Here is a 26,260-nt window from a genome sequence, read left to right as displayed (position 1 = left end):
TGAAAAACCACTAGTCACTGGCAGCCATCTAGAAAAGGCTCCCTTTATTCCCACTCGATGCCTCCTGACAATCAGCCACTGTTTCATCCATGCTAAAACCTTCCCTGTAATACCATGGGCTCGTAGCTTGTTAAGCAGCCTCGTGACAACTTGTCAAAGGCCTTCTGAAAATCCAAATACACGCCATCAGCTGATTCTCCTTTGTCGATCCTGCTTGTTATTTCTTTAAAGAATTCCAAATAGATTTCAGGCAAGATTTTCCTTTTGAGGAAACCATGCTGACTAGAGCCTATTTCATCTTGTTCCTCCAGGTACCCCGAAACCCCATCATTAATAATGGATGGACTCCAACATCTTTCCAACCACTGAGGTCAGACTAACTGACCTATAAACTTCCTCTCTTCTGCCTCTTTCCCTCTGAGGAGTGGAGTGACATTTGCAATTTTCCAGTCTTCCGGAAATATTCCAGAATCTAGTGATTCTTGAAAGATTATTAATGCCTTCACAATGTCTTCAGCCACCACTTTCAGAACCCTGGAGTGTATAGGGATAGGTGATTTATCTAGCTTCAGATCTGTTTCTCAAGAACCTTCTCCCTGATAATAGCTTCACACAGTTCATGACTCCTGGAACTTCCACTATACTGCTATCATCTTCCACAGTGAATACTGATGCAAAATACTTGTTTGTCCACCATTTCATAGTACCCTGTTATTACCTCTCCAACATCATTTTCCAGCGGTCTGATATCCACTCCCACTCCCTTTTACACTTTACGTATCTGAAGAAACTTTTTGTACCTTTGTATTCCACCTTTACCTTAACTTTTTTGTTAGTTGCCTTTTGTTGGTATTTAGAAGAGACGTGTCTTAGACATGGGGTTGCTTGGGGATAGGGAGCAGAAATGCTTGTTGGAAAGGATGAGGGGGGATATAATGTGATGTAGTTAATAGTGTAATGTAATAGTTGCGTTTGTGGGAGTGTAGCATGCTGGGTTTAGCAGGTATTTTCTCCTGGCCTGCACAAAGATGGAATTTTTGAAGACTGGGTTGGCAACCAAAATAACCAAATGCTTAAGTTGGTTTTGATAGACTTGGTCAGGTATTTAAACTTCATATTTGAGCTGTTCCCTAAACAAACTTTCCAAACTATTTAATAGTTAAGTTGCATTTCAGTTTGACCCTAAATTTCAGTCCAATTAACTGAATTAAGAGGGCTAATTCTTCCTCTGAAATGTCCTGAACTTTTTGAAGACTCAATGCTTGGCAAAGAATATCCTTAGATCAAGAAAATCTCTGATCTGACACTAACTGGATCATATATCCTGAAGTCCAGATGAATGTAAAATGAGGTTTGTCACAGTGTAGATCATTTAGACAGTGTACACAGGTTTATTATGATTTTAGGTTTAGAGTTGTCTCACAATTATGATTTTAGGTTTAGAGTTGTCTCTCAAAGTTCAAATTACATTTTTTATCAAAGTATGTGTATGCAACCTTGAGATTTCATTTTCTTACACATGGCTACAAAATAAACCCAGTAGAACCTATTTTTTTTAAAAAAACTGTCAAGCATCCAATGGGCAGAGAATAATAACATGTAAACTAAAAGTGAGCAAATGGCATTCAAAAGTGAGTCTGCACTTTGAGAGTGGCAAACCACAGCTGAGGTTCAGTGCACCATGAGGTTTACTAATCTCTGCCGCAAGCTGAAGTTCAGTGCTGAGTGGAGTAAAAGTCACGGGCCAGCGATTGACAATTGCACTTTGGCAGCACAGAACATTGGGTGGCCATTATGTGTATTGATTTGTAGAAGTCTTTTGATAGCTACAGCATCAAAGATGGTCATGGAAAGTAAAGGTAGGAGCTAATATTTACTGACTTGAGGGAAATGGACATGTAGGACTAGTTGGCAAATGTCCTTGGGTCTTTTAGCTTTTGATTTGCAGTGATAAAATTATTAATGTCTAACATTGTCTAAGGAGTAGAAATTTGGCGAGGTAAAAATGACTAAGAACTTGTTTTCTGTGGGGCTTGGTTCATCCTTTGTGTAACATTTTTTAAGCTCAATGTCATTAGTGAAAGATCCAAGTGATGAGCTTTACAATGTTACTTTTTGCCTAAAATTTAAAATTATTTCATCTTGGCCTAATATCATTGCAGTACTTGACTTTTGCACTCTGTGGCTAATTTATGGATAAGTCAATTGGAAATATAAAATATGATTTATTTTCGTTAATAACTGTGCATTCTATACAAACAAAACAATTCTAGCTTTCACTTATTTTTGAAACTGGCTGCCCTTGAAACATCAGGAATGATTCAAAGGCTTTGTGATGTGGAACAATGAGCATCTGGGGGAAATAGTATTCGTAGTAGTTCCTGCCGCAGATGAGTTAATGTTAAGACCACTTTGCATGGCATGAGGTCTTGCTCATGATTTTTTTAAAATTAAGGAACAAGGAATTTCTGGATGTTTACTTTTGATGCTTTGTAGTTGACCTCTCTATATGGCAGACATTCAAGAGAATATTGTTCTATTGTAATTAGAATATTATGTGCTTCTCAAACCAGCCTAATCAAATTGGCCTGTAATGTCAACTTTAGTTGTGCAGAATTAGACTTGCACTGCAACCAGAAGGGTACAGTATTGATGTAAGATGTTAACTGATCTCTTTTTTCTGTCTAGAAATGAATGTTGATTTAGAAATTACTGTAAAGCAATTTTCCAAATGTGAGTGCATAAAAATAGTAAATTTTATAATCAATTTAACTTTAATCTGGTGGACCTCAGTACACTTTTGGTAATCCTAGTGTCATTTTACAATGATCACTTGCATTTATCCAATATAAAATGTAAAAACCTGACTGGTTTCCCCACAATCTGTGAGATTTGAGGTCAGATCAGCTACTGGTCATTTGCAGTGATAATATTTGCTTCATTACTGTGCAAATTGTTAACGTGCCTCTCTCAAATATCTTGAGCAATTAACAGCATTGGATAGGCACACATAGAGCCTATTTGAAATATTTAATAATCTTTGTCTTTACTACAAGTTGATATCCTACACAGGAAGCATCCTGCACTAGATTCTTGTGTCAAGACCGTGTAGGGAAACTGAGCTTTGATACCCCATAAATTAGACCAAATCAGGGTAAACATGAGATTTACACTGCTTGTTTTTGAGCACAAAAATATACCATGGGAGCAAGTTCTTTATTTTAAGCTTGTAATCTAGGGTAGTCTGCAGTGGAACATTGTTGGGTTAGCATAAACCATTCTTTTGGGTGATTAAAGTGAAGTCTAAGTCTACAGTGTATGAAATTACTCTTTTAATACAAGGCAAGCAACAGAAGAAGCAAGTGGTTTTTGAAAGATGATTATGAAGGTGCAGTGAGCACATTTACTCAGTGCCAATAGTTTAAAATTACCGCGTTATTTCTGACCGTGCCTCTTTGGTTGAACAGAGAAGCACTTTCAATAATAGACAACTGCGCTGCTCCAAAGCGTGCTATGAAGTCATTCTTGCCCTTGGCCATTAGGCTCTATAGTGAGTCAGCCTATAGCTGGGAAAGAGACACCCTCCTGTTATACTGTTATTAACTCTGTTTAACACCCTGCAATCATGGACTCCCTGTGCAATACCACCATCACCTTATCTGGATGGTGTGAATGTACACTCTTTAGTGTATAATAGTGCAATTAGTGTAATATCATCTTATCAGTGTGAACTTGTAAATTTTGTAATCTTTGACTTCTAAATCTTGTACATATTATTTTTAAGTTATTTATTTTTAATCTTAATATTTACGTATCTGTGCACTTGTAATGTTACCATGATGCTAATTTCCTTTGGGATCAATAAAGTATTTATTATTTGAACAAAATCAAAATTAAATAGTTGGGAACCTGGAGTGATAGAACCACTCATCAGGCCTTCAACTTGAGTATTCAGTCCTGCTGATGACCTGTTTTTCTGGTGTTACTGGTATTGATGAAGGGCTGTGAAAGAGTCAAAAATATTTTGAGTACCTCAGCCAGTATTGGTGAATAAAGCAAGAGAAATAATTTCTGAGACAATTTTTCTCAAAATTGGGAAAATTCACTCCAGATTTGGTCCAAATCTCAATGCATTTAGAGTGAACACTGCAGATATTTTACTTTTGAATATTGCAGCATTTATATCTGTGCTGGTTGAAATTGGTCTCATTCCATTATCATATGGGTCAAGATCAAGCTGACTTAAGGAAATATTTGTGGTAGTGCATGAGAGATGTAATATCCAGAACACAGAAGGAATTTTAATTTATCTGTTTGTAGGGAATTTGGGATGTGCTGCTTGGAATAATCAGTACAACTGAACATTAGAAAATTTTATACTGGTTTTTGCTTTAATGTGTTTAAGAACCATCTAAGTTTAAAATGCTCAATTTTCTTCAACTAATTTGTTTGCATTAATTATCCCACAACTTTGTAGTGGCCTTGAGTTACATTAGTGCAAATTTTGGTCTAAGAAGTTGATGTCAGGACATTGTGAAATTGAGTTTGTTAGTTGTACAGTGTGGAAATAGGCCCATCAGTCCCTATAAAGCACTCATTTACTAGAATTCCTTGTTATGCCCACATTTCCATCACCCCTCTCTTCCCCCTCCCCCCAAAGTTCCGCCGCTCTGCACGTTAAGAACAATTTACAAAGGCCATTCAACGTGCCAATGCAGATCTTGAGGATGTGAGAGAAAACCTGAGCAGCCAGTTTAAACCAAGGCCGTTGCAGGAAAATTCCACGAAGGTTGTGAAGTCATGTTCCAACCTGGGGTGCTGGAGCAGTCTCTAATACTTTGCCACTGTGCCACCCCTAGAAAATATAATTAGTTTAATATTCAAGACCCAGTCTTGATTTAAATTCTATGAAATCTGAATTTTTAATCAAAATGGCTTGGTTTCTTTGATGCGGGGGGGGGTACGGTGGGGGAAAGAACTTTCAAAACTACTGACATATTTGGAATGTAGAGCATTTCTCTCTGCATTTTATCTTTGTAGAAATTGCAAGTCTCTACAAAGGATTGCCAGGACTGTTGAGAGGATCACTGGGGTCTGTCTTCCTGCTATATTTAACAGGAACGCTGTGTACATGGGACCCTTAGCATTGTCAGTGATCTCTCCCAACAGCCCTCTTCAGTTAATCCCACAGCATCTCAATTGGGTTAAGGACTGGTCTCTGAATTGGCTATAAAACACAAATTTTCTTATTTTTAAACCATTCTGTTGATTTACTCGTGTTTCAGACCATTGTCTTGTTGCATCATCCACCTTCTATTAAGCTTCAGGTGACGGACTGCTACCCTGAGAATCTCCTGTAAAATGTCTTGACACAATTTAGAATTTATTGTTCCCTCAAAGATTGCAAGCTGTCCAGGCCTTGACGCAGCAAAGCAGCCCCAAACTGATGCTCCTTCCACCATATTACGCAGCTTGGATGGGGTTTTGGTGTTGGTGTGCAGTGCCCTTTCTCCTCCAAACATAGCAGTGTGCATTTCTGGAAAAAAAAAATTCAACTTTTGTCACATCTGAATCAGAATCGGGTTTATTATCACCGGCATGTGACATGAAAGTTTGTTAACTTAGCAGCAGCAGTTGATTGCAATACATAATCTAGTAGAGAGAAAATAAAATAAAAATAAGTAAATCAATTACATATATTGAATAGATTTTAAAAATGTGCACAAACAGAAATACTGACATCATTCCAGAAGCTTTGTAGAATATCCGGATGGTCATTTGCAAACTTGAGACATGCAGCAACGTTTTTTTTGGAGAGCAATGGTTTCCTCCATGGTGTCCTTCCATGAACACCATTCTTGTTCGGTGCTTTTCTTGTACTGGACACACGAGCAAGTTCTAGAGATTTCTGCAGGCCTTTTACTGTTGCCCTTGGGTTCTTTATCACCTCCTCTTCACCATTGCATGTTCTGCTTGTTGTGTGATCTTGGCAGCATGCCCACTCCTAGGGAGAGTAGCAACAGTACTGTTTCCTCCATTTGTAGGCGATTTCTCATACTGAGGACACTTGGGTCTTTAGGAATGCTTTCGTAGCCTTTTCCAGCTTCATGCACCTCTGCAGTTCTAAAGTGGTCTGAAAGTTGTTTTGATCGAGGCATGGTGCACATAAGTGCCTTTCTTGAGAAGAGCAGGCTCTGTCAGTGACCTGACTTTGTATCTTTTTTTAATATATAGGGCAGGGCACCTCTACAACCCACACCTCCAATCTCATCTCATTGATTGGAACACCTGACTCCAAGTAGTTTTTGTAGAAGGCATTACCCCAGAGGTCCACATACTTTTTTGAACTTGCACTCCAATTGTTTAAATGGTGTACTCAGTATTAACGAAAAGTACAGTTGTTTGTGTTATTGGTTTAGGCAGATTGTGTTTGTCAATTATTGTGACTTAGATGAAGACCAGACCCCGTTTTGGAGTAATTAATGCAGAAAACCAAGTAACTGCAAAGGGTTCAGACGCTTTTTCCTGCAGCTGAGTTGTGCATCTTGGTGCAAAGGAATGTTTTGTTCGGTGGTATACATGTGTACCGTTAAATAACTATAAACTGAACTTGAACAAAGTACATATTTTGTGTGGGTACTTGATGAAATGCTGAATTGTACTTGAAGGGGAATAATTTGTTTATTGAAAGCATAAATATAGGGAGATGCACAAGGTCTGTCTTGATTCAGTGATAATTCATAGCTAAAAATGGAGGCTTTTAAGTTTGAAATTCCTTGGGTGGCAGAATTGTATATACAATCAATGATCCCAGATTGCAGAGACCCGAATTTAATGAATGTGACTCAAGTTGGACAGGAATCATTTACTGGTATATTACTTCAATAAGCCATTGAGTTTCCATGCCATGTGATGAACAACCATCTTTCTCCAAAATGTAGCTGGTATTTTAAATTTGCTCCAGTGTGTTAAAATTCTTTTATGCTCAGAGCAAAATGATTAGAGGGAAAACTTCGGTCTGAAAAAATGCCTGTGGTTTATAATGAGGTAATCTGGCTCCTAAAGCAATATTATAAAGAATTCTGTTGCACAACATGTGCACCGTTAAATTTATGTCCAGTTCTGCATATTTTTCCCTCTTGGTGTAGAGGGTTGTTACTGTCTCTTATATTTGGCTGCTTTATGAAACTAGATTCAATGATGTTTGAGGTGGCTGTTGAAAGTTACTGTTGTCACCTAACAAAATTTGAATGTAGTCTTCCCCTTCATCAGTTTTCTGAATGGACAATGAACCCATAGCACATTTTTGTTAATCTTTGCCTACACACCTTCCAACCAGTTTCAATTACTTACAATGTTTAGACTACGTATTCCATTTTTTCTTTGGCATAATTTGGGACTCAGATATGACAAATTCCAATCGTGTTAGTAACTTGCTCCCGAAAATAATATGTAATAATATGCAGTGGAGTTTGCCGGGGGGGGGGGGGGAGGAAGGTGCTATATTCATATATTTCTTATTCTCAAACTCAAAGTGAGATGTTTACAATATTTCATTGTTACAAATATTAGTAAAATGAGGGCCCAGTTAATACTTTTCCATAAATAGATACACACACCACAAATAGGTATAAAACAAAAGTACTGAGGTGGTGTCTGTGGGTTCAAATCTGATAGTAGACAGGAAGCTATTCCTGAATTGTGTGTGCCTTCAGATTCCTGTACCTTGCTGATGGTAGCAATGAGAAGAAGGCAAGTCCTGGGTGGGTGGGTTTCCTTAATGATGGACGCTGCCTTTTTGAGGTATTGCTTCTTGAAGATGTCCTGGATACTATGGAAGCTGGTGTCCATGATGGGGCTGACAATTTTGCAGCTTATTTTGAATCTTTGCACTAGAACCCCCTCTCTCCCCCCCCCCCCAATACCAGACCATGATGCAGCCAGTTAGATTGATCTCCATGGTACATCTGTAGAAATTTGCGAGTGTCTTTGGTGATGAGCCAAATCTCCTCAAACTCCTAATGAAATGTATCTGCTGTCATGCCTTTGGATAGATCCTCAGAGATATTGATACCCAGGAACTTGAAGTTGCTTACTCTTTCCACTGTTGATCCCTAAGAGGACAGGTGTGTATTTCCTCATTTTACACTTTCTGAAGTTCTCAATCAGTGCTTCAGTCTTACTGATGTTTGAGCACAAGGTTGTTGCTGTAATATCACTCAACTAGCTGATGTACCTTGCTCGCATATGCCCCCTCGTCAGCGTCTGAAATTCTACCAACAATGGTTGCATTGTCAACAAATTTATAGAAGCTATTTGAGCTGTGCCTAGTCACAGTCATGGGTGTAAAGAGTAGAGCAGTGGCCTAAGCGTGCATTCCAGTGTCAAATGTCAGTGAGGTAAAGTTGTTATTTTTGATCCATGCAGATTGTGGCCTTCTGGTTAGGAAGTCAAGGATCCATTTCAGAAGGAACTAAAAGCACAGGTTTTGGATCTTTTCGATCAGAACTGTGAAAATTATTGTGTTAATACACTTGAGCTGTAGTCAATAAATGGCTTCCTCACATAGGTATTAGATTTGCCCAGGTAACCCAAGGCTGCCTGAAGGGCTAATGAGATCGCATTCGCCGTAGACCTATTGTGGCGATAGGCAGATTGCGGTGGATCCAGGTCCTTGCTGAGACAGTTAATTCTAGCCATAACCAACCTCTCAAAGGACTTCACTGTAGATGTGAGTGATATTGGATGGTAGTCATTAAGGCAGCTCATCCTCCTCTTGGGTACTGTTATGATTGTTGCCCTTTTAAAGCAGGTGGGTACTTCCAACTGTAGCAGCGAGATGTTGAAAATGCCTTTGAACACACCCGCCAGTTGGTTGGTACAGGTTTTCAGAATCTTTCAGGGCCTGTTACCTTGCAGGGATTCACCCTCTTGAAAGGTAGTCTGATGTCAGCCCCTGAGACAGAAATCACAGGGTGTCCTGGTGCTGTAGGGATCCTCATACTTAGTGTTTTATCCTCCCTTTCAAAGTGAGCATAAAAGACATTGAGCTCCTCTGGAAGTGAAGCATCACCGGCATTTATGATGTTAGGTTTCGCTTGGTAGGAAGCAGGCCTGCAAACCCTGCCAGAGTTGATGTGCATCCGATTCTGCCTCCAGCTTCATTCAGAATTGTTCCTTTTGCTCTTGAGATAGCCCTCTGTAATTCGTACCGGGTTTTCTTGTGTAGTTCTGGGTCACCAGACTTGAATGCAACAGATCTAGCCTTCAGACTATGAACCTTATGGTTTTCACGGCTTTTGACTCTGGTATGTACAGTCTGTTCTCGTAAGCAAGTACAGGTTTCAGTGAAGTCTGTGTCAACTGTGCGTACTCATTCAGACTCTCTGGAATGCCTTTTTAAGGGATGTAGTAATGATGGGCTGATAAGCCCTTGTTCTGGTCCTGTAGGAAGTCTCTGCTTTTGCAAGTTAAGTAATATTTAAGCACTGACCAGATGTACTTAATCCAAAATTGACAGTACTATATTTCAAGAATTACAGGGAAATGTGGTTTCTTTTTAATCTGAGTTCTGGTTACAATTCAAAACAGTGCATTATCAGGATGTGATCTTCTGAAATGTAAAGCTAACTCATTTTCTCACAAAGCTTTATTCTGTTCCTTTCCTGAGAAGTGCATGGACTTGCAGTGGTAAAGTTATGAGTAAATTTTGAGACTTGTGTGGGAAAACTGAAGGCAGAGGCAGCATTTGTGGAAGATTGAAGGAAATATTGAGCTTATTTGGTGTGCACCTGTTGCTTGAGGGAGTGAAGTGCCTTCTAGTGTGTAGGTCGCCTTGAAAACTCTTCTTTAACAAATTTTGTATCAACATTTAAACTCCATTTATTCCATCTCTAATTGCCAAAACAAGCTAGCAGTGAGCACAATACTTTACAGTTACAGCAACCCATGATCGGGTTTCAATTTCAGCCGCTGTGTGTAATATGTTCTCATCATGACCATATGGGTTTCCACTGTGTGCTCCAGCTTCCCCCCGCATTCCAAAGACCTGCAGGCTTGGGTTAGCAAGTTTTGGGTGTGCTATATTGGCGCTGGAACTTCAACACTTGTGGGCTGCCCTCAGCACACACTCAGACTCCGGATGTAAAACAATACATTTCACTGTTTTGATGTACTTGTGACAAATAAAGTGAATAAAAGCTGATTTTTTTTTTCCCCCTGTTTGAGGAACACTAAATGTGCAGGACAGACTGACAAATATACTGAAAGCATTCAAACAAAACCTTATTTGCTCAATTACTGTCTGGTGAATTACTGCAAGCTGTGTGTTTGTCTCAAATATGAAATTCAAAGAAATTCATTTGGTGTGGAAATGGAAAGTTCTGTTGAATATAGTATACTGTTACATGCCCACAGTTTTGTTTTCATGGGAGTCCATAGTTTTGTTTACTGTGGGTGTCACATGTCCCCAGTTTCGTTTCTGTGAGCATTACCTTATGATGTATGCCGACAGTATAAAAGAAATGTGGACATTTTGCTGAGAGGGGAGTCAAAGGAAAGAGGGTGAAGATCGCAGGCTTCGAGCTATCCAGGAATAGCCCATGATCAAGAAGGGTAAAGTCTAATGCTTACCCAAACCCAAAGGATTGGGTTAATCAGCAGCACACTGTGCATTGTGGAGACATGTCTGTCCTTCGCATGATCCATGGGTGTGGATTTCATGACAGTCAGTTTGTAAAATTGCTCTTTGTGAACTTTGGAACAGTATTCCTTGGCTGGGATCTTCGGTAACTGTTTCTTCGTTCGCTAGCCATGGAATCTTTGGAATTCGTCGTGATCGCCTCATCGCTGCCCTGTGAATCCATAAGTCTCTCACCTATTTCGTGAATTACTGGCACTCTCTGAACTGCCACTTTAAGACTGCTTGCTCAAGATCTGTTAAGAACGGGTTCTAAGTTTGACTGTAAGTGAGCTATAGATGCATAACACTTAACTTCTGTTTAAGAGTAGTTTATTTAATTTTCTGTTTTTGAGTAGATGTAAATAAAGTGGTTTTAATATTTAAACCCGACTCAATTTATCATCCCTTGCTGTTGGTACGTTACGAAGTTGTAACCATACAGTGCCTCAAAAAAAAAATATTCAGCCCCCACAACTATTTTCACATCTTACTCATTTTCTAAATTTAAAATACTGAAGTAGAATTTTTGAGCTAATTTGCAAAACATTGTGCATCATGTCGAATCAAAAGGAAAAATTCCAAAGCCTGTCAACAATTTACTAAAAAAAATTAAAATCCAAAGTTGAGGCTGAAAAAGTATTCATCCCCTTTGTAATTACTATGCTAACTTTCATCAGATGCAATATTGAATTACCTTACCAACTAACCCAATTTGTTAATGCAGGAAGTTGGTGGGCCACTTGTTTACAATGAATTCCTAAGAATAAATACCACTCATTCTGTAAGGTCCAACAGTAGGGTAGATTTTCAACAGACCAAACCAAAATGAAGACAAAAGAGCATTCTAGACAAGTCAGGGAAATGTTAGAGGAGCACAAATCTGGGGACAGGGCTATCTCAAAGGTACTGAACATACCTCAGAGTTTAGTGCAGTCCAGTGAGAGGGGGAAAAATATGAAACCATAGCCACACAGCCAAGGTTGGGCCACCCCTCTAAATTTAGTCACCAGAGAAAAATGCTGTTTCTAAGAGGTTACTGTAATGTCCACAGTCGCTCTGAGCGAGCTGCAGAAATCATTGGCTACAAATGGAGATGAAGTTCATGACTTCACAATCTATGGAAGAGAATCTATATTTATGGAGGAATGGCAAGGAAAATGCCTTAGCTAACAAAAAAAAACACATCCTTGCACGTCAAGACTTTACAAAGCATTCACTTAGAAGATACTGTGAAGATGTGGAAGAGCTCTTGTGGTCAGATAAGACAAAAGTGGAACTTTTTGGCCTCAACGTGGAGTAATCTAGTATTACACATCAGTCAGGTATGCCATCCCTACTGTAAAGTATGGTGGAGGTAGCCTCGTGCTATGGGATGCTTTTTAGAAGCAGCAACCAGAAATCTAATTGGGATTGATGGGAAGATAAATGCTGCTAAATATGAAGAGGTCCTGGTTTAAAAACCTGCTAAGCTCATCCAGAAAGTTTAAACCAGGGAGGAAGTTGTCTTCCAACAGGACAATGACCCAAAGCACAATGCCAGAGCAACCATGGCGTGGCTTCAAATTAAGAAAATGTATCCTTGAGTGTCCCAGTCCGTCTTGACCTGAACCATTTCTGGCAAGACCTGAAGATTGCTATTCACTACTCCTCCCCAACTAACCTACTACAGCTTGAGCAATTTTGTAAGGAATGGGCAAATCTTGCTCTATCACATTTGTGCAAAGCTAATAAGGACTTATTCAAAAAGATTACTGGCTGTAATAGCTGTGAGAGGTGGCTCAACTATGTACTGAGCAAAAGGTGATGAATACTTTTGAACTGCTGACATTTCAGTTCTTTAAGTTTTAGTTGTTCATGCTTTACAAGTTTCCCTTTTTTTAGGCTTTACCGTGGGGAGTGGGGGGGAAAGAGTATGTGATTCATAAATATAAATTATCAGTTAAATTGATCTGAATCCCTGGTTGTAATACTCATTTGTGTGAACAAAGGGTTGGGAGCTGAATACTTTTACAAGGCTCTTTAGTTTCCTTGAGGATGTGAAATTTGTCAATTTTTTTTTTAACACAGTAAGTCAGACATATGGAAAGCATTATAAATGGTGAACTGTTCCAAATTCATAAACTGCGCAGTTCACAATTAGTTCGGGCATCCAAAGTCTGAAGCCTTCTGTAAAAAGCAAAAAATATTCTATCGCTCATTGCTTTGCTCTTTGTGCAATTTGGGATATAATGCTTAAATGCCAGTGCGAACAAAGAATTTGTTGAGGCTGGAACATTGTATCCTTGTCTGTTGATTCAGGACATGTGGCAGTACAGGAAAATTGCTCTCAATTTATAAGTGAGCTGTCTATAAATCTAGAGATATCATTGCATTAGTAATTAGTATAGCAAGCTCATTGTTATCCTTAAAAAGAAATTGAGTTTCTTTTGTAACCACCAATTAGATTACCCTATAAAACTTGAAGTGAATTTGATAGTTTACCTAGAATATAAAATTTTCTTTTCAAAAATTGTTATAGCCTTTCATTGGTAAGCAGTGTCTTAGCTGAATGTGTTCAATGAAGGCACAGCAGTGGCTCACTTCAATCGGACTTTCAGGAGGTTTGGTGTGTTTTACTAGACGCTATCAAATTTCTGCTGATGTCCTGTGCACAGCATTCTGATTCATTGCATCACCGCGTGGTGCGGAGACTTCAAGGCACAGAACTGAAAGAGGCTGCAGAGGATTATAGACTCAGCCATGGAAAAAAGTAGGAAAAAGTGGTCAAATCATGACTATCAATTACAGAGGATATTATATCAAAGAAAATATTAATAATCTTGCTAAAAGCACAGCAAGCTGGAGGTCTAAGAACATCTAATATATCAGAGGACCAAAGCCCTTGTATGGTTCTCAGGCTTTTTCTTGTTTAAAATCCCTTAAACAAATTGCTTGTATTCTTTAGTGTTTACTGCATAATACATTTTTATTCTTAACCATCAAAGTAAATTTCTCTTTTCTCTAAGTATACTTGCAATTGGCTAATTTTGGGGGGTGGGTGGAGAGGTGTAATCCAGAATTATTCTGCTTTGGGCCTTAAACAGAAAACCTACAGCATGACAGAGGCCCTTCGGCCCACAAAGCTGTGCCGTACATGTCCTTACCTTAGAAATTACCTAGAATTACCAAAAGTCCTTTATTTTTCAAAGCTCCATGTACCTATCCAGGAGTCTCTCAAAAGACCCTATCGTCTCTGCCTCCACCACTGTTGCCGACAGCCATTCCACACACTCACCGATCTCTGCATTTTAAAAAAAAAAACAACTTATCCCTCAAACAGGAATTCTGCAGATGCTGGAAATTCAAGCACCACACATCAAAGTTGCTGGTGAACGCAGCAGGCCAGGCAGCATCTGTAGGAAGAGGTGCAGTCGACGTTTCAGGCCGAGACCCTTCGACGAAGGGTCTCTGCCTGAAACGTCGACTGCACCTCTTCCTACAGATGCTGCCTGGCCTGCTGCGTTCACCAGCAACTTTGATGTGTGTTGTAACAACTTATCCCTGACATCTCCTCTATCTACTTCCAAGCACCTTAAAACTGTGCCCTCTCATGTTACCATTTCAGCCCTGGGAAAAGCCTCTGACTATCCATGTGATCAATGCGTCTCATCATCTTGTACACCTCTATCAAGTCACTTCTCATCCTCTGTCGCTCCAAGGAAAAAAGGCTGATTTCACTCAACCTATTCTCATAAGGCATGCTCCCCAATCCAGGCAACATCCTTGTAAATCTCCCCTGCACCCTATCTATGGTTTCCACATCCTTTCTGTAATGAGGTGACCAGAACTGAGCACAGTACTCCAAGTGGTGTCTGACCAGGGTCCTATATAGCTGCAGCATTATCTCTTAGCTCCTAAACTCAATTCCACGATCGATGAAGGCCAATGCACCGTATACCTTCTTAACCACAGAGTCAACCTGCGCAGCAGCTTTGAGTGTCCTATGGTCTCGGACCCCAAGATCCCTCTGATCCGCCACACAGTCAAGAGTCGTACATTAATTAATACTATATTCTTCCATCATATTTGACCTACCGAAATGAACCACTTCACACTTACCTGGGTTGAACTCCATCTGCCACTTCTCAGCCCAGTTTTGCATCCTATCAATGTCCCACTGTAACCTCTGACAGCCCTTGCTGAAATCTGAATACACTGCATTTACTGCTCTACCTTCATCAATGTTCTTGGTCACTCAAAGAATTCAGTCAAGCTCGTAAGGCACAACTTGCCTTTGACAAAGCCATGCTGACTATTCCTAATAGTATTATGTCTCTCAATGTTCATAAATCCTGCTTCTCTGGATCTTCATCAACTTACCAACCACTGAAGGAAGACTCACTGGTCTATAATTTCCTGGGCTACCTCTACACACTTCTTAAATAAGGGAACAACATCCACAACCCCCCACACCTCCGGAATCTCTCCCGTCCCCATTAATGATGCAAAGATCATTGCCAAAGGCTCAGCAATCTCCTCCCTCTCCTCCCACAGTAGCCTGGAGTACATCTTGTCCAGTCCCAGTGACTTATCCACCTTGATACTTTCCAAAAGCTCTAGCGCATCCTCTTTCTTAATATCTACATGCTCAAGCTTTTCAGTCTGCTGTAAGTCATCCCTGCAATCGCCAAAATCCTTTACCGTAGAGGATAGTGGAGCAAAGTACTCATTAAGTAAGACCATAAGACAAAGGAGCAGAAGTCGGCCATTCGGCCCATTGAGTCTGCTCCGCCATTTTATCCTGAGCTGATCCATTCTCCCATTTAGTCCCACTCCCCTGCCTTCTCACCATAACCTTTGATGCCCTGGCTACTCAGATACCTATCAATCTCTGCCTTAAATACACCCAATGACTTGGCCTCCACTGCTGCCCATGGCAACAAATTCCATAGATTCACCACCCTCCGGCTAAAAAAATTTCTTCGCATTTCTGTTCTGAATGGGCGCCCTTCAATCCTTAAGTCATGCTCTCTCGTACTAGACTCCCTCATCATGGGAAACAACTTTGCCCCATCCACTCTGTCCATGCCTTTCAACATTCGAAATGTTTCTATGAGGTCTCCTCTCATTCTTCTGAACTCCAAGGAATACAGTCCAAGAGCGGACAAACGTTCCTCAATGTTAACCCTCTCATTCCTGGAATCATTCTAGTGAATCTTCCCTGTACCCTCTCCAACGTCAGCACATCCTTTCGTAAATAAGGAGACCAAAACAGCCCACAGTACTCCGTGAGGTCTCACCAGCGCCTTATAGAGCCTCAACATAACATCCCTGCTCCTATACTCTATTCCTCCAGAAATGAATGCCAACATTGCATTCACTTTCTTCACCACCGACTCAACCTGGTGGGTAACCTTAAGGGTATCCTGTACGAGGACTCCCAAGTCCAGTTGCATCTCAGAACTTTGAATTCTTTCCCCATTTAAATAATAGTCTGCCCATTTATTTCTTCTGCCAAAGTGCATAACCATACTTTCCAACATTGTATTTCATTTGCCATTTCTTTGCCATTCTTCCAATCTATTCAAGTCTCTCTGCAGACTGTTTCCTCAGCACTACCGGCCCCTCCACCTATCTTCGTATCGTCAGCAAACTTAGCCACAAAACTATCTATTCCATAATTCAAATCGTTGATGTATAATGTAAAAAAAAAGCAGCCCCAACACGGACCCCTGTGGAACACCACTGGTAACCGGCAGCCAACCAGAATAGGATCCCTTTAATTCCCACTGTTTCCTGCCAATCAGCCAACGCTCTATCCACGTATGTAACTTTCCCGTAATTCCATGGGTTCTTGTTAATTAGCCTCGTGTGGCACCTTGTCAAAGGCCTTCTGCAAATCCAAATAGACAACATCCACTGCATCTCCCTTGGCTAACCTACTTGTAATTTCCTCAAAAAGTTGTAATAGGTTTGTCAGGCAGGATTTTCCTTTAAGGAATCCATGCTGAGTTTTGCCTATCTTGTCATGTTCCTCCAGGTGCTCTGTAGCCTTGTCCTTGATAATCGACTCCCAACAACTTCCCAACCACGATGTCAAGCTAACAGGTCTATAATTTCTTTTTTGCTTCCTTGCCTCCTTCTTAAATAGCGGAGTGACATTTGCAATCTTCCAGTCCTCCGGAACCATGCCAGAATCTATCGACTTTTGACAGATCATTGCCAATGCCTCCGCATTCTCCACAGCTACTTCCTTCAGAACACGAGGGTGCATTCCATCGGTCCGGGAGATTTATCTACCTTTAGACTATTCAGCTTCCTGAGTACTTTCTCTGTCGTAATTGTGACTGTGCACACTTCTCTTTGTCACTCTTGAGTGTCCAGTATACTGCTGATGTCTTCCTCAGTGAAGACTGATGCAGAATTCTCGTTCAGTTCCTCTGCCATCTCCTTATCTCCCATTACAATTTCTCCAGCATCATTTTCTATCGGTCCTATATCTACTCTCACCTGTCTTTTACTCTTTATATACTTGAAAAAGCTTTTAGTATGCTCTTTGATATTATCTGCTAGCTTCCTTTCATAGCTAATCTTTTCCTTCTTAATGACCTTCTTAGTTTCCTTTTGTAAGCTTTTAAAAACTTCCCAATCCTGTGTCTTCCCACTAATTTTTGCTTCCTTGTATGCCCTCTCCTTTGCTTTAACTTTGGCTTTGACTTCTCTCGTCAACCACGGTTGCATCCTTTTTCCATCCGAAAATTTCTTCTTTTTTGGAATATACCTGTCTTGCACCTTCCTCACTTCTTGCATAAACTCCAGCCACTGCTGCTCTGCCGTCCTTCCCGCCAATGTCCCTTTCCAGTCAACCTTGGCCAGTTCCTCTCCCATGCCACTGTAATTTCCTTTACTCCACTGAAATACTGACACATCGGATTTCGGCTTCTCTTTTTCAAATTTCACAGTGAACTCAATCATGTTACGATCACTGCCTCCTAAGGGTACCTCTGCTACCACTTCCGGTTCCATACACACTTTTCCACTGTCGCACTTGATTGGGCCCATCTTCTCATGTCTCATCCTCTTGCTCTTCACATTCTTGTAGAATGTATTGGGGGGTTTTCCTTAATCCTCTCCACCAAGGCTTTCTCATGGCCCCTTCTGTCTCTCCTAATTTCATTCTTAAGCTCCTTCCCGCTAGCCTTAATCTTCTAGCTCTCTAACATTGCCTAGTTCTTTTAAGAATTTGTAAGCATTTCTTCGTGACTAGATTTACAACAGCCTTTGTACACCATGGTTCCTGTACCCTACCATCCTTTCCCTGTTTCATTGGAATGTACCTATGCAGAACTCCACACAAATATCCCCTGAACATTTGCCACATTTCTTTCATACATTTCCCTGAGAACATCTGTTCCCAATTTATACTTCCGAGTTCCTGCCTGATAGCCTCATAATTCCCCTTCAATTAAACACTTTACTAACTTGTCTGTTCCTATCCCTCTCCAATGCTATGGTAAAGGAGATAGAATTGTAATCACCATCTCCAAAATGCTCTCCCACTGAGAGATTTGACTCCTGACCAGGTTCATTTCCCAATACCAGATCAAGTACAGCCTCTCCTCTTGTAGGCTTATCTTCATATTGTGTCAAGGAATCTTCCTGAACACACCTAACAAACTCCACCCCATCTAAACCCCTTGTTCTAGGGAGATGCTAATCTGTATTTGGGAAATCAAGATCTCCCACCACAACAACCCTGTTATTATTACACCTTTCCAGAATTTGTCTCCCTATTTGCTCGATGTCCATATTACTATTGGGTGGTCTATAATAAACACCCAGTAGTTATTGAGCCTTTCCTGTACCTAACTTCCACCCAAAGAGACTCTGTAGACAATCCATCCATGACTTCCTCCTTTTCTGCAGCAGTGACACCATCTCTGATCAGCAGTGCCACGCCCCCACCTCTTTTGCCTCCCTCCTTGTCCTTTCTGAAACATCTAAAGCCTTGCACTCGAAGTAACCATTCCTGCCCCTGAGCCATCCAAGTCTCTGTACTGGCCACAACATTGTAGCTCTAAGCACTGATCCACGCTCTAAGCTCATCCACTTTGTTCATAATACTCCTTGCATTAAAATAGACACATCTCAAACCATCAGTCTGAGTGCTTCCTTCTCTATCACCTGCCTATCCTCCCTCTCACACTGTCTCCCAGCTTTCTCTATTTGTGAGCCAACCACCTCTTCCTCAGTCTCTTCAATTTGGTACTCAACCCCCCAGCAATTCTAGTTTAGGGCCTTGGGATGATGCTGCTCATTGTATCATCTGGTTGTACCTCATCCTTGCTGTGGTTAGAGTTCATGAATGGGGCGAGGATATGGATAGACCAGAAACACAAATAACACAAACCAGTGTCTGTTTAATGCTCCCCACAATTGAATCTCACTCAGTGTGTCCCATTTCAAAATGCAAACTGCTTGATTTATGTCACTTGTGTCATGGCAATGTGGCTAAATAGTCATCTTTTGAACCCTGAGAATATTCAGAATGTTCTAAAATAGCAAATTGACAAATAAAAACAAAAGACAGGGAAGGCAGAGTCGGTTGTGCAGTTGATGTGGAAGGAAATATTGAATCAGCATTTCATATTGAAATCCCCCTTTTACCCCCTCAGGTGCTGCTTGACCTATGTGTAATACAGTTAATTGAGATTTCCAGCATTTACGATTTTTTGACTTTCATTTGATGTCACATATCTCAAGACTGGAATGGCAATTGACTTTTCTGCTTAAATAAAATATAAAGCCTAGCAAGGCACAAAATGCTGGAGGAACTCAGCAGGCCTGTCAGCATCTATGGAAAAGAGTACAGTCGACGTTTCGGGCCGAGACCCTTCAGCAGGACTGGAGAAAAAGAGATGAGTCAGTTGGAAGGTGAAGGGAGGGAGAAACACAAGATGATAGGTGAAACTGGGAGGGGGAGGGGTGAAGTAGAGTTGGGAAGTTAATTGGTGAAAGAGATACAGGACTGGAGAAGGGGGAATCTATTAGAGGTCAGAAGGCCAAGGAAGAAGGAAAAGGGGGAGGAGCACCGGAAGGAGGTGATGGGCAGATGAGAAAAGGTGAGGGGGAGATTAGTGAAGGTGGGGGGGGTTGTGCCATTACTGGAAGTACGAGAAATCAATGTTCATGCCATCAGGTTGGAGGCTACCCATAGGGAATATAAGGTGTTGTTCCTCTAACCTGAGTGTGGCCTCATTGTGACAATAGAGGAGGCCATGGATGGACATGTCGGAATAGGAAGTTGAATTAAAATGGGTGGCCACTGGCAGATTCAGCTTTTTCTCTGTAGATGCTCGACGAAGCCATCGCCCAGTCTACGTTGGGTCACACCAGGAGCACCTGATACAGTAGATAACCCCAACAGACTCACAGGTGAAGTGTCACCTCACCTGGAAGGACTGTTTGGCGCCCTAAATGGTAGTGAGGGAGGTGGTATAGCGGCAGATGTGGCATTTGTTCCACTTGCAAGGATAAGTGCCAGGAGGAAGATGGGAGGGATGGAGGGACGAATGGACAAGGGTGTTGTTCGGGGAGCAATCCCAGTGGAAGCAGAAAATGGGGGGGGGGGGGAGAGAGAGAAATGTATGCTTGGTGGAATCCCGTTAGAGGTGGCGGAAGTTATGGAAAATTATGTGCTGGACACAGACGCTGGTGATGTGGTAGGTGAGGACAAGAGGAACCCTATCCCTGGTGGGGTTGTTGGAGGATGGGGTGAGGGCACGCATGTGTGTGAGGTGGAAGAGATGCAGTTAAGGGCAGTGGTGGTAGAGGGAGGGAAGTCCCTTTCTTTGAAGGAGGAGGACATCTCCTTCCTTCTGGAATGGAAAGCCTCATCCTGAGAGTAGATTTGGAGATGGAGGAATTGAGAGAGTGGAATGGCATTTTTGCAGGTGACAGGGTTGGGAGAGGTATAGTCCAGGTAGCCATGAGAGTCAGTGGGTTTATAATAGACTTTAGTGGACAAGCTGTCTCCAGAGATGGAGAGATTGAGAAAGGAGAGGTAAAGCATAGCATTCCTTTTTTTGATCATCAATTAAATAATGGAAATGTTTCAAAGAATATAACCAATTCTGTTTGGTTTGTCCCTCATCTGATGTGTCGAGAATTTGCATTGTTACTTGTATTACACTTGATGTACCCAAGACTGAAAGAGAATGTTTCAATGTAATCATAATGTAAATCATTACTAACTTTCAACTTTTTTTCTCTTCCAGATCGTGAAGATCAATCGATTCTTTGCACGTAAGCACATATTTTGAATATTATAAAATTGTTTGTTGTGTTGGCTTTTAACTTGGTAGTGGCCAAATGCTATGAAATAGCAGTCAAATTAAAATTTAAATTTAAACATTTTAAAATGTGCATGGAGTTTAACCAGCGATTATATACTTGCAAATATCTTTTAACATATTCCTTTATTTGCTTTACCAACCCCAAATGTAAAATTTGATGACAGAACTGCTCTAATTTTCACCAGTGAGGTATCTGCAAGCTTAAGCACTTGAATCTAATTATTGTGTGAACTCTATTCTCAAATCACCACTCTTTAGGTAATAGGAATGCCTAAAAATTGAATGATTTAGTGCTCCCTTTTTCTGCCTTTGGACAATTACGTTTGCATTGTTTTCCAATGAACAGGGAAGTGTCCAGATTTAAGTTTGTGATCTTCGTTGCAGGATCCACCATATATTATGCAAGAGGCCCACAGGCATGGTCCTGAACATTGGCAGGGTTTTCATTTGTGAACAACTGGCCCACAAAATCTTCAGTTGTGTAGAAGCAAGCCCCTGCTGTCCCTGTGAAGCCTACTTCTGATTGATAAGACCTCAGCCAGCACATGGGCATTTATTCTGGTTTATCTCCCTTAGCATGCTATACTTGAAGGCTTAGTCACCTTCTCTCTATTCCACATTGCTAAAGCAGAATTGCTCAGAATTGCTAAGTCCTAGGTGCCCTAGATTTAAAAAAAAAATGCAGCTCATTCCCCTACCACTTCAAAGGTCATATGATGAGTTAGTAATTAATGCCTATTTTGGGGGGTTGATGGTGACAGGTGGAAGACAGTATTGAACTATGATGATGAATAAATATGGATAATTAAATTTGGGGTTATCAGCATTTAATGTTTTTCAAAATGCTATAAGAATTGCCATTTAAGGTATGATTGAAGAGGTGCAAAGTGTTCTGCTGCCTTTTGGGTAAATGATCTTTGGTTAACAGCTTGCTTTTGCTACAAAATTATGGACAGAACAAATTTCCATTTAGAGCTCTGAATAGTGTCTTTTGGAAGTCTAATGTTTTAGCTTCTGAGTGATATCTTTACAGTATAGCTGGGGCCCAAATATCAGGAATGTTGGCTTGGGAGAAGTCACTGAAGTTATTTCACCAGGAAATTTGGAGGATTTTATGAAGACAGTTATATTTTGCCTATGCTTTAAATGTCATAAACATGCCCTTTAATATGTGCTTCAGACAATTTTTAAAATACATTATAATTAGTCCTAAGCTTTCAACATCAAGTTCAAGAGAGTGGAGTTACTGTCTTCATCAGAACCTAAAAAGAATATTCTATCGCTGGCTTGCATTGGTTGGAAAAGGCAGTTTTTGTATTTAATGCACAAAATTATAGAAGAAAGCAGTCCTGGCATGGTGATCAATCATCAGTCTGTTGTCATTTTGAATTTGGTTTAACCATTTTAAATGTAATTTCGGGCTACTGCTCTGGCAACGTCTCTTGCAACCTGAGCCCCAAGGAAGTCAAAAATTTAGTGGTATAAAACCTTTTGGATTATAGTTGGGAGGTACTCTGTTGTGACCATTTGGTGTCTAGTTCACAGTTAAATTATTCCCTTGCAGGTATGATTACCTGGGAGAAAATTTTGTCTTCAAATGCAATACTATAATGCAGCTAAACTTTAACACAAAAATAAATTAGACCAGTGAATATTAATATTTTCCTCTGATACAGGTTGGTAGAACTGAAGGCAGATGAAAAATTCCCCCAAAAAAACGATCCTATGACGTTTTTATTTCCAGATTTCAGTTGGTTTGTTTCATTAGCTGTTGTTACTTGTATTGAAAAAGTAAAATGAATAAAAGCACATGTGCATATGTGAAGAGATGCATTGTGTTGATAGCCTGCCAACAGACCAGGCTGATTCTGCAGGTCGCCAGCATTATACAAGTTTTGTTTCTCTACAAACAGTTAAATATTTGAATATTTCCAGCATTCTTTCTGGTTTCCAGAATCTGCTGTGTGTTTTTTTTTGCTCAAGTTTGTATCTCTTGCACACAAGTCGCCTACAGCCAGTAAACCTTCACCCCAGTCCCCCTCCACATTTCTCATGTGGCACCAAAACAACTAGTTAGTTGATCGCGTCTTATTTCCATACTAATCAAGACATTTCTATTATTTCCTCCTTTGCAATTTAAAACCTGTTCGATTTCTATCTTTGTTCTGTACTTGTGAAAGGTCACTAACCTGAAACATTAACTCATTGCTAAATTTCCTGGTCAAGCAGAATCTATGAAGGCATTTATTTTTTCCATGTACCGGTTTGACCTCGGTCATAATAATTTGGTATCAAAATTAAAGCTAATTTGTTATTTGCAAATCTGTAATTTGATTGTGATGTGAAATATTTGTACTAAAGATGTTTAAGCTACTAAACAAATATAAGGAACACGCATCAAAGTTGCTGGTGAATGCAGCGGGCCCGGCAGCATCTCTAGGAAGAGGTACAGTCGGCATTTCGGGCCAAGACCCTTCATCAGGACTAACTGAAGGAAGAGTTAGTAAGCGATTTGAAAGTGGGAGGGGAGGATGCCATTCATTTTGGATATCCCCCTCCCACTTTCAAATCTCTTACTAGCTCTTCCTTCAGTTAGTCCTGACGAAGGGTCTTGGCCCGAAACGTCGACTGCACCTCTTCCTAGAGATGCTGCCTGGCCTGCTGTGTTCACCAGCAACTTTGTGTGTGTTGCTTGAATTTCCAGCATCTGCAGAATTCCTCGTGTTTGCATAAACAAATAAGGGTTATTTTCCTTTTTTGGATCTTGGACTATTTTTGTGATTATATTTTACTGGTATCTGATGTGTGCTTACTGTCTTGTGCTATATGAGCTGTGCACTGTGCATGACTGTGGTACTGTGTTTTGGCTCTGGAGTCGTGCTGTTCAGTTTGGCTGTATTCATGGGTACTCACATATGGTTGAATGACTTTTGAAATTGAACTTGAATTTGAACTTGCGTCAGCAGTGTAGCGGTAGACATCTTTCCATTTTTTCTTACTGAGCTGTCTGGGTTTTAGTCTGTGGTTAAGTTCCAGTGCTTGTCACTGATCTGGAAGGAAACTGCTCTGTTGATCAAGTGATCTCTTTGGCAGGGATTTCCTTTTTTTTTCCTGATCTCCTACATCCTGCAAATGCTGTTATCAGACTGAGCAGCTAATTGCATTGAAGAATGTGCAGCAAACGAGATGCAAAGTATTCTTAATTAAGATTGAGCTGACTAACCTCAAGCCTATGAAAGGATTCGGTAGAATTTGATTTGATTTTGAAAGGAGTTTTGAAAGAAAAACACCATACGATTGTTCTCTAGGTCCTAAGAGGTCTGTTTTTAAAACACCCTCATTATGCAACAAGGTTATTTTGCAGCAGGAGTGGTTTATAATCTGAAATTGGTATTCAAATTTAAGAGGTGTAATGCTGTTTGCTCTATGGATGAGCTAATTAATCCCCTCTGGATTTCAGCATTTATCTTGTGTTCTCTCAAACTTCAATTTTATGATGACAGTCTCCCAACTGCAACCACAACATTAGTGGCTTATATTAGAAGCTCAGCTTTTTGTACAATACAGTGGTTTTTTATCTGATTTCTCATGGGTTCATACAGCAAATTAACAGTCTTTAACACAACACCTACACAAATTACATTTTCTCTCCCATCCTCAATAACATTCCTCATTGATTCCCCTGCTGTCCTCCTTTCTCCCAAGGGAAATTCCAAGTAGCCAATAATAGATTGCTACCTTGGAGGGGGTGGTTGACAACAGATCACGGAAATTGTGCAAAGTTGATATAAATGTCACTCAATGGCAGGATTGTCTCTGGGTCTATAGAGCTGATAATGACTGCACCCTGTGCTGTGCTTGGGCTATTTTGTAACATTAATCTTACCGTTTTTTTGGAAATCTGTAGTTGCTGTCTTTCAAAGTAGTTGTATAAATGTCGTGTTCTTGTGTAAATGTTCGTTACTTCATTTATGCTGACACGCCTGCATGTAAAACTTACTGAAGTTGCAAAAATTTTTTGTTCCAATTTTGAGCATCCATTGCACACTAACCCAATGTTCAGAATTCATCTGGGTTGCACAGAATATAAAGGTGTGCATCTTTTTCCTTTTGAGGTTAACTTAAGTGCACATAAGGTTGTGTCCTACCAAAGACTGCGTTAGGTAAATGGCCTTGGTTTAGATTTTGGGGAAAGGGTTTTAAATGTTTTTGCCTTACAAGGAAATGAGGCTGAAACAGCTCTTCAGAGAATAGAAATACCAGTTGTGGCTTTGGTTGCCGACAAAAATGGATACCACACATTTTTGCAAACTAATTCAGGATTGATTACAGGTTCCTATCTAGATATCAACAGGAAACTTGCTGCTTTTAAAGTGGAGGGAAACATGACCTCCATGAAAAGAATGTCATCTGATGTTCAGTCATGCATATTGCAAATTGACTCAAGTCAATCTTGTAATGAATTACCTGCTCTAGTTATTCCATGATCAGTCTTCCTGTGTGACTACATTGTCTACAGATGATGCTGAGTGTCAGCATTGCAATGCCAACTGCAATTAAGGTTCAAGAATGAGGGAGTGACTTCTGCCAATTTCTCTCAGTTGGTAATCATAGCTGAGCTTTCTTTTGGCATGCAGGAAGAACATGTCACAAAAACCTAGGGTGTTTAATATGATCTTGAGCTGTATGTTCATTTTTGTTGAAATTGACTCTTTACTTATTTTATAGAGGAGAATCTGGTGCAGGCAAGACAGAAAATACTAAGAAAGTTATTCAGTATCTGGCTCATGTTGCTTCCTCTCACAAAGGACGAAAGGACCACAATATTCCAGTGAGTTAAATTTTCCATAAAGCTCGTTTGACATTTAACCTCAGGTATTTGGGCAGGTATGCTGGCTACAATATTTTCTGATGCTGATATATTAATTCTGCTTTGGCTTATGATTGAATAATTTAACTGACAAGATTGTGTTGCGGGCTCATTGGTGTTCACAATGAGGCACATAGATTAATTGCTTGTTTACAGCTTTAAGATGGTACTTGTATTATATGATGAAATACTAATGAGATCTGCATTTTAAAGTGCTATTCAAATTTTGCCTCCTGAAATTTGCAAAATTATTTTTCCCAGAAAATGTGATGGCAACTATGAAATGATTTACAAATCTGGAGAAGGCTATTTAAAACCATGAAACAGTATTAGTTGTTGCTCCAAGTTGATGTTTGGAGTTTGTCCTCTTCTGGC

The 26,260-nt window shown here is 40.3% G+C and overlaps 1 protein-coding gene across 9 annotated transcripts in view; it reads left to right on the top strand.

Annotated features, from left to right (window-relative positions):
* Positions 1-26,260, top strand: part of LOC134360227 (myosin-10) — a 168,274-nt gene that overhangs the window by 48,064 nt on the left and 93,950 nt on the right. For all 9 annotated transcript variants that reach the window (XM_063074315.1, XM_063074314.1, XM_063074313.1 and 6 more), the window contains exons 4-5: positions 20,938-20,965; positions 25,744-25,846. In XM_063074315.1, coding sequence (XP_062930385.1) covers positions 20,938-20,965; positions 25,744-25,846 — 131 coding nt within the window. The remainder of the gene's footprint in view (positions 1-20,937; positions 20,966-25,743; positions 25,847-26,260) is intronic.

Source organism: Mobula hypostoma, chromosome 22 (genome assembly GCF_963921235.1).
Source record: "Mobula hypostoma chromosome 22, sMobHyp1.1, whole genome shotgun sequence".
NCBI lineage: Eukaryota > Metazoa > Chordata > Chondrichthyes > Myliobatiformes > Myliobatidae > Mobula > Mobula hypostoma.
The sequence above is the reverse complement of the archived record's forward strand: the minus strand, read 5'-3'. Positions and strand labels throughout refer to the sequence as shown.